This window comes from Triticum dicoccoides, chromosome 3B, assembly GCF_002162155.2.
Source record: "Triticum dicoccoides isolate Atlit2015 ecotype Zavitan chromosome 3B, WEW_v2.0, whole genome shotgun sequence".
Lineage (NCBI taxonomy): Eukaryota > Viridiplantae > Streptophyta > Magnoliopsida > Poales > Poaceae > Triticum > Triticum dicoccoides.
In genome coordinates, this window is record NC_041385.1 from 588,467,035 (window position 1) to 588,476,333 (window position 9,299).

General features: G+C 42.0%; 1 protein-coding gene and 1 long non-coding RNA gene across 2 annotated transcripts; both read right to left on the reverse strand.

The window, feature by feature from the left end:
* Window positions 1-550: 550 nt before the first annotated feature.
* Window positions 551-1,741, reverse strand: LOC119279687. Its single transcript, XM_037560846.1, has 4 exons — window positions 1,448-1,741; window positions 1,120-1,272; window positions 926-1,030; window positions 551-814 (listed from the first exon to the last, which is right to left on the reverse strand). The coding sequence occupies exons 1-4, from the start codon at window positions 1,544-1,546 to the stop codon at window positions 551-553; spliced, it is 621 nt and encodes a 206-aa protein (XP_037416743.1). The 5' UTR covers window positions 1,547-1,741.
* Window positions 1,742-1,785: 44 nt separating this feature from the next.
* On the reverse strand, window positions 1,786-2,853 carry LOC119281613. The gene is made up of 3 exons (XR_005138478.1): window positions 2,709-2,853; window positions 2,239-2,609; window positions 1,786-1,926 (listed from the first exon to the last, which is right to left on the reverse strand). It is a non-coding gene; the product is annotated as an uncharacterized LOC119281613 (long non-coding RNA).
* Window positions 2,854-9,299: the final 6,446 nt, after the last annotated feature.

A 9,299-nucleotide genomic window follows, 5' to 3' on the forward strand; every position in this document is an offset into this window, starting at 1 on the left:
TGGCTCCCGGGTCCAGATGCACCTGGAATCTGGGCCGACCAGAAGCATCGAGATGCGTGGGCAGACTTGTATTCCAGTTCGTATTCGATGGACAAGATTCCTTTTGCAGCCTCACGCATCACATTTATCACACGATGTCGTCAGTTGTCTCCTGCTGGTCCAGACGTAATGGGGGTTGGTACAGACGGTTGGGCGGGTTATGGGCCACTGGCAGAAAACGACCGTCAGACGCTGGCCCACTGACCCAACCCCACTAAACTGGTGCCACGGCAGTCTTTCTCCATACGCCTCCACACTCGTCTTCCTCCAAGTGTCTCAAAAAGAAAGCTCGTCTTCCTCCATAGTACAGAGAGCTGGAGAATGCAATTCAATTGCCAAAGAAGTTGGAGAATGCAATTCAATTGCCAAAGAATTACCACGTCCAGGTGTGTTTGCACGGGAGCAACCAACATCAACACCTCCAGCAATGGTACTACGTGAGACACTGCCAATTCCATCTGCATGTTTTATTCCATTGACTTTTTTTTTGTTACTTACTCACATTTAGCAGTTACAAAAAAACAAAAACAGATAGTATGGGATGCATCGTAGATGTTATTACTGGGAATTTTGGTGACATGCTAACAGCACCACGGTGACACTTGTTGTCAAAGCAGAACTGTAGCTTTTCCTTTTGCTCCTCAGCTTGACTGAACATGCCCTCAACAACTGAGGTCCGGTTCGCTTCATTTGCCTCAATAGCAACCGTGACTACAACATCCATCAGCATTGGCACAACATGCTCCTCTATCACCATGATGATGTTATCCATCCCCTGTTGACAGAATGAAAGAAAACCACATACGGATGTCATTACCATTCTTTTGACATGCCCTAAGAAATGCCAATTGTCTATGTCAGAACTGATATGCAAGAACTTGCATACCTCCTTGACTTCCACCAAGCTTGTTCTTCTTACTACCTCTCTTCTTGGCACCATCAGAGGGTGCCACCTCATAGGGAGCCCACCCATGCTCCCTTCAAGCTTTGTCTGCAAACAAATGACATAGTTTAGGTGTAGATTATTTTAGTGACACCATCCACAACAAGAGGAAGACCATGCTCTACAAGTGGGCAAACCTTGTACCTCCGGTGTTCATCTGTTCTTTGTCGGTCTTCTTCCACGAAATTTATAAGCTCCTCCATCTTCTCAGATGAGTACACTGCAATCTTGGGCATCAGGTCCGTGTTGGCGCTGGCAGACTTCAAATCGATCCACTCCAGGCAAAAAAGCTGTAGATTTAAAACACAACAAAGACAGTCGGGCTCAGTTGGTTGGCATCAGAACATATGGCATACATTATTAATTCAGAATTACTGGTTAACTTGTAGAAGAAGATTGCACCCTCCCAGGGTGTATGTCTTCGCCCCAGCAAGCAGATCAGCTTTGAAATTTTCAGCAGCTCACCTGGTGACAATGAGAATGTACCCTGCCAGTCGTACTCTCCAATTTTGCTGGGGTCCTCCACACATGCAAGCAGTTCATCTGGTACGTTTGCCTGACCATTCTTTGGGTCCACCTGAGTGCAGCAGACCAGCAGTGTGCATGCGATGTGTGCTGTGTCCAATTGTTTTGCCGTCATCTCTTCAGGATCACAGCTGATATTCCCAGCTGAAAACTTACAGAGAATCCGCAAACTACTTCCTGCATACATTTCGTCTTCTTCACATTTAGCCTACTCTTGCCGTATCTTATGCCAAACCCATGCTCCCACGAGTACAAGTTGTAAAAATCATAAGCTTCGTCCAACGAGTCAAAATTTAACAGATAGCAGGTTCAACTCAATGATCTCCCAATTTATCTGCACACCCCTTAATTGCCTGTTCCAAGGCACCAATTCTCTCAGGACATGGCGCTCTATCTGTGGCTGATTACCGACTCTTACCCTGCACCATGAAAGCACATTACTCATGTACCCAATTCAAACAGAAAAAATATCTACATTGTTCTTGTGTAACAACCAACTAATTCAGTGGAAGAACACAAAAAACTAGGCATGCATTTTGGTTTTCCAATTTATGACAATGTTAGATCAACATCATTGCTCACATAAGCATATACTTACTATGGTCTAAGCAAGGAACACTTCAGGAAAAATGTTCTTCAACACTGGCAGTGCATCACCAATCACACCCAATCTCATCCCAACTACAAATGGATACACAAAAAAACTAGAGTTCTAACAAAATGACAGTTACCTCTTAGTCCAGCCAGGGGCTTGGGGATCAACCTTCATAGTAGACTGGGCAGAGCCTGCATCACCACTCTGCTCGATCTTCATCACAGCCTCCTGGACACCATCAATATGTGGCTCTCAACACTGCCATGCCCAATGGCATCAGCGTTATCGCCCTCACTCTCATTGAAAGTGGACAGGGCTGGCCCGCCAGCAGCCACACGTGTTTCTTCATAGTAAATAGTAGCAGCCACACCACGGGAGCTCCGTCCAGATCCACACACGACCGGCCCGCGTGATCCATTGCTGGAAGCTACCTCCCAACGAGCAGCCCCAACAACCAAATCCATCAATGCCACCGCGCTAGAGGCCTCGTCCGGGAAGATGGGCAACCTGATTGGATCAACAATTGAAGCCGTAAAGATCTTGCATCTGGCTGAAATAAAAAAATCGGGAAAAAGAACGCCATGACTAGGAGGAGTGATACTTTACCTGTCCACTACAGGGATGGGGAAATCAATTGCCATGGCTGCGCCACCAGCTAATCAGAGACCACAGTTGTCCATGGCTGATACGGTGAAAATAGCATGCGCACCGCCGCCGCCGCAAACTGGCTCTATACTTCCCTCGATCCCCTTTCTCTCGAACAGTACCCAACCCTGGTGGTCGCGGATGCATTTCACGGTAGGTAGGCCTGACCAGTGGGTCCAGGTCACGGACTAGACACGGAATGGACATAGCGCACGTGGGACAGAAACGGCCGCGGGTTTAGCACCATTAACGGCGCCTTCGCGGGCGTTTCCACCAGCAGACTGGCACACTGTATAGCCATATTTCCTTCTTATTCTGTCCCTATATTTCTATTACAATCATTGCTGGCACAGATCCCACAACTCAGTTGGACGGACCAGATATCAGGTGCAGGTGGACTCGGGAGCCAAAACGCCCCTCCCAATGTTAGTGCTGAAAATTTAAGATATCTTTACCGTACTTGTGAATTTTGCAATGAACGTGGTCATTTAAATCTCCGATGCAAATTGTTTCATGATCGAATCGTGTCCAAAAATTATGATGAATTGATTTCCCTTGCGCATCATAATGAACTTAGTTTGCTTTTGGGTTATGAAGAATTGAAATGTGCAACTAAGCTTATTCCAGAATTTAATCTGGAGAATTTTCTTGATATTGATCTAGAGGAAATTTATTTGTATTGTGCGGTGAATTGCATTGAAAATCCTTATATTGGCAATTACCTAAATAAAAGAAAGCAAATAGAAGATGAAGAGAATACTAATGAAAGGGGAGAGACTTCCCAATATCCTCCTATTATTTCTTATGATGAATCAGGTAACAAGGAGGAGTTTTCTATTCAACCAATCTCATCAATAAGGAGCTCAAAGAAGAAGGTTGAACCCACACATAATGTGAAGAAGAAAAAGAAAAGAAGGAGCAACAAAGGTAAAAAGGTATCCCTCCCAAATGATGTTGCTCATACTACTCATTGTGATGATGATAATTGCTATACTATTGGTGCTATCCATACTATTAATGATGAGAGTGAGTATGCTTATGATATGAAAAGGCCCAAGCTTGGGGAAGCTATGTTTGATGAGGATGAAATATTTGAGAATTTATTTGCTGCAATTAATGTTTGTCCCAAGCTTGGGGATGCTATGTTTAATGAAGATGATATTTTTAGCATCCCAAGTTTTGATATGCAAAGTTGTTATGATGATAGCATGCCTCTTACCTATGATGATTATATTGATGAAAGTGGGTTTGGAAGAGTGTCAACTTTAGGAAGTAGTGATTCCACTATCTTGGAAGAGGTTTCAATCGATTATGATGAGAACAAAGTTGCTACTTATGATGATTATTGTGATGAAACTTATGCTATAAAAAGTAGTGATGATTATATTTATAAAACTTGTCATGATTATGATTACCGTTTTTCTGAACATTACTCTTTTAATGTGGAAATAATTTATAGTATTCAAGTCTCTTATGATACTCCCACCATTCCGAATGAGAAGAATTTTGCTTATGTGGAGAGTAGTAAAATTTATATGCAAGTAGATCATGAAAAGAATGCTTTAGGTGCTGGTTATATTGTTGAATTCATTGATGATGCTACTAGAAATTATTATGAGGGAGGAACATATGCTTGTAGGAATTGCAATAATATCAAGTTTCCTCTCTATGTGCTTAAAATTTTGAAGTTATGCTTGTTTTGCCTTCCTATGCTAGTTGATTATTGTTCCCATAAGTTGTTTGATCACAAAATCCCTATGCATAGGAAGTGGGTTATACTTAAATGTGCTAGTCATATTCTTCATGATGCTCTCTTTATGTTTCAATTCTTATCTTTTATGTGAGCATCATTGAAATCATCATGCCTAGCTAGGGGCGTTAAACGATAGCGCTTGTTGGGAGGCAACCCAATGTTATTTTTGTTCCTGTTTACGAATAAATAATTCATTTAGCCTCTGGTTATATGTGGTTTCATGTTTTAATTAGTGTTTGTGCCAAGTAGAACCTTTGGGAAGACTTGGGTGAAGTCTTTATGATCTTGCTGTAAAAAACAGAAACTTTGGCGCTCACGAGATTAGCTGAAATTTATTAATGGAGAGTGGTTTTAGGTTGATTATTTTTGAAGATGATTAATATACAAATTCCTCAGGTCCACCAATTTATTTCAGAATTTTTGGAGTTCCAGAAGTATACGTTTGATACAGATTACTACAGACTGTTCTGTTTTTGACAGATTCTGTTTTCTATGTGTTGTTTGCTTATTTTGATGAATCTATGTGTAGTATCGGAGGGTATGAACCATAGAGAAGTTGGAATACAGTAGATATCACACCAATATGAATTTAGAATGAGTCCACAACAGTGCCTAAATGGTGATTTATTTTCTTATACTAACAGAGGTTAAGAGTTTTGTTTTGAGTTTTGTGTTGTGAAGTTTTCATGTTTTGGGTAAAGATTCGATGGACTATGGAATAAGGAGTGGCAAGAGCCTAAGCTTGGGGATGCCCAAGGCACCCCAAGATAATATTGAAGGACAACCAAGAGCCTAAGCTTGGGGATGCCCCGGAAGGCATCCCCTCTTTCGTCTTCGTTCATCGGTAACTTTACTTGGAGCTATATTTTTATTCACCACATGATATGTGTTTTGCTTGGAGCGTCATTTTATTTTTTTAGTATTGATTGCTGTTATTTAGAATAATGTTTTGCATCTACATTTTCAATAAAAATGTCAAGGATAGCCTTTACCATGCTTATTTTGCTAGTATACATGTTGCTGTTTGAAAACAGAAAGTTTACTGCTGTTGCAAAAATTCCCTAGAAAAGTCAGAGAATGATATAATGTTGCAATTTTTTGCATATTGAGCTCTGATAAATCTTCTATAGTGTAGTATTTTTCTCATAATTTTAGGAGTTAGGGAAGTATGATGAATCTTGCATTCTTTACAGACCGTACTGTTTTGGCAGATTGCTGTTATGTTTGCATTGTTTGTATATGTTTGCTTGTTTAATGATTCTATTTGAGGATAGGAGTATTAAATATGCAGAGAAATTTAGTATGCAATGTTGAATAATAATGTTAGTAATTTGTTACAGTAGAAAATGATATTGTTACAGTAGAAAATGATAAGGTTTTTGCATTGGTTTATACTAACTTATCTCACGAGTTCTTGTTGAGTTTGGTATGGATGAAGCTTTCGAGATTTAGGAAACCGAGATATAAAAGGAATTAAGGAGACACAAAAGCCCAAGCTTGGGGATGCCCAAGGCACCCCAAGATAATATTTCAAGAAGTCTCAAGCATCTAAGCTTGGGGATGCCCCGTTAGGCATCCCACCTTTCTTCTTCAATAACTATCGGTTAGTATCGGTTGAACCTAAGTTTTTGCTTCTTCACATGAGTTGTGACATCCTTGCAATGTTATTTTATTTTGCTTTGCTTGCTGTTTGAATAAAATTCCAAGATCTGAAATTTTTAAATGGGAGAGAGTCTTCACATAGTTGCGTAATTATTTAGCTACTCATTGATCTTCACTTATATCTTGTTGGAGTAGTTTGTCATTTACTCATGTGCTTCACTTATATCCTATGAGTAAATGGTTGAATGAGTTGAATGTCATAAATCTGAAATTATATATGTTTCATTTGCTTATCGCATGGGAGTAATGACTTCACATCTAAGAAGTAGAGGTTGTAAATTTATTGAAGGTTAGCAAGCATTATATTGGTCATTTGAACAATTCGTGAAAGAATATTGAATGAAGAGAGATTTCACATATAAATATACTATCTTGGACATCTTTTATAATTGTGAGCACTCATTAAGTATGACATGCTAAAGAGTTGATGTTGGATAAGGAAGACAACGTGATGGGTTATGTTTTTTCACATCTCAGTTAAAGTATATTGGCATGGATCATTCAAACATGTTGAGCTTGCCTTTCCCCCTCATGCTAGCCAAAATTTCTTGCACCAAGTAGAGATACTACTTGTGCTTCCAAATGTCCTTAAACCCAGTTTTTGCCATGAGAGTCCACCATACCTACCTATGGATTGAGTAAGATCCTTCAAGTAAGTTGTCATCGGTGCATGCAATAAAAATTGCTCTCTAAATATGTATGATCTATTAGTGTGAAGAAAATAAGCTTTATACGATCTTGTTATGGAAGCAATAAAAGCGACGGACTGCATAATAAAGGTCCATATTGTCAGGACCCCGACTCAATGTCACATCGATCTAGCCTGTAACACCTCATATCACTTTGCGGCCTCACGCACGGTATCCCCATGGGTGTCGCCTTACCTTTGCCCGGGACCGTTTGCGCCTTTTGGCTCACGTATATGATAGTGTCGCTAGCATCCATATGATAAGGAGCCCGGGCTGACATGACTAGTTGTAAACCCAAAGTGGCACAGACTTACAGGGACAGGCATCCATGACCCAGCATCGAACGTGTCGGTCATCAGCAAGTGGGTCCGGGCTGTAGCACTGGGCTAGCAGGACTCCGGTAAACCGGGCTGTAGCGGGCTAACAGGACTCCGGTACTCAATGCGTGACATTTTCCCGAAGGGACAGACACAGGAACGAAGAAGGACACATGCCGGCCAGCCTAAGTGTCCCAGAGCAGTAGCAAGCTACCATGGCTCAGTGGTAACACTAGGAGACATTTCCCGGTAAGAGAGACTACTAAAGATAAACAACTAGATAGTCAGATCCCACACATACCAAGCATTTTAATCATACACACAATATGCTCGATATGTGCAAATACAACAAGGCATCACAACATGAATCTACGACACAAGTACTTTATTTAAGGCTCAGAGAGCCATACATAACATAGACATAAGTACGGGTCACACGACCCAGCATTCAAGTCATACAGTCATACAAACCAGCAGCGGAAGTAACTTGTCTGAGTATAGACAACTAGTAAAATAAAAGAGGCTTGGAAAGCCTAGCTATACTACGTGGTCCTTCACAAGCTCAGGATCACCACCTGGGCCTTAGCCTACTCATTGATGTCAACGTCTACGAAGAACCCATCAGAAGGGGTTGCAGCGTCTTCTGTAAAAATGTAAATTATAGCAACATGAGTACAAAGGTACTCAGCAAGACTTACATCAGATCCTACATACATGCACATTATCAAGAAGGGTTGGTGGAGTTATTGCAGCAAGCCAGCTTTGACTCTTGGCTAGGCTATCCGACGAGACTCCAACTTGAAATGGTTTTGCGCACACGAGTCCACTACTCACCACTTCAATACACTACCGAGGATCCACCTCCGTCTTCCTACGGAAGAGCCATCCTCGGCACTCACACTTATCTTGAGGCTTTTAGTAGTTTTCATTTACTTGTCTATGAACTGTATAGGCAACCAAGTAGTCCTTTACCGCGGACGCGGCTATTCGAATAGATCATGATAACCCTGCAGGGGTGTACTTCTTCATACACGCTCTCACCACTTACCGTCGTTTACACGACATGTACTCGGCAACCTTCAAGCGGAAGCCCAACGTGGGTGTCGGCCACGACCTACCTAATCACCTAAGTCTCTAATCCAGGTTTATCGCCTATCCAGGTTCCATCCGTAGGGAGTCCGGCCGAGGTTTCCCATACGGCCCCGAACGATGTGTACAGGGTTCCCGAGATACCTAACGGGTAGTCGGTACACCGTGCCACGTACCTACCGCATCACAGCCCACCCCTACGGTCAGCGCTGTCCACGGCCTCCAGTAGGCTACAAACACCAGAAACTACTTGCAACTCCTGGATAGAGAACTAGGGTGAATAAGAAGCCGAGAGGGTCCATTGGTTTCGGGCCCAATGTATGGTAGTAGCTGATTCTTAAATCACACATACAGATCTCAGTGCTTAAGGTCGGCTTCAATGAAACAACCCACCATGTACTCCTACATGGCCTCTCATCGATACCTTTACCAAATCGTGTTCACCACACCACCCTCACTACCGACATAATCATTTCACTCTAGCCCATCACCCAGATGAACCAGACCTGACACGACTCTAAGCATAGCAGGCATAGCAAGGTAGGAACAACACATACATATGGCTCAATCAACTCCTACACATGCTAGTGGGTTTCATCTAGTTACTGTGGCAATGACAGGTCATGCAGAGGAAATGGGTTCAACTACCGTAGCACACAGCAGTTTGAAACGCGTTGTCTTAATGCAGTAAATGAGAGCAAGAGCGAGAACATGGGATTGTATCGATATGATCAAATGGTTGGTTGCTTGCCTGATGGTTCGATGCACTGATATGGTTCTTCGTTAGGGTAATCACGGTACTCCTCGGAGGCAGAACCTGCCGCAAAGAACACCGATACACAGCCATCACCAAACAATGTGCGACAATATGATGCATGCATGAAACATGGCAATATGAGTGTGTTGGGCTAATGCAACTAAGACCAGAAGGGTTTGAACCAATTTGAACCAAAGATTCAAATTTCAAACTCATACATGGCCCTTTAAAGTGTTTTATCTTGTTCTGCATTAAACAGCAAGTTAACTTGTTTAATCATGCATG

Coding starts and splice junctions, on each gene's coding strand:
- LOC119279687 (XM_037560846.1), bottom strand. CDS start 1,546: ATGGTCAGGCAAACGTACCAGATGAACTGCTTGCATGTGTGGAGGACC. Junction 1,273..1,447: donor TACATTCTCATTGTCACCAG/GTGAGCTGCTGA, acceptor TTAAATCTACAG/CTTTTTTGCCTGGAGTGGAT. Junction 1,031..1,119: donor ATGAACACCGGAGGTACAAG/GTTTGCCCACTT, acceptor ATTTGTTTGCAG/ACAAAGCTTGAAGGGAGCAT.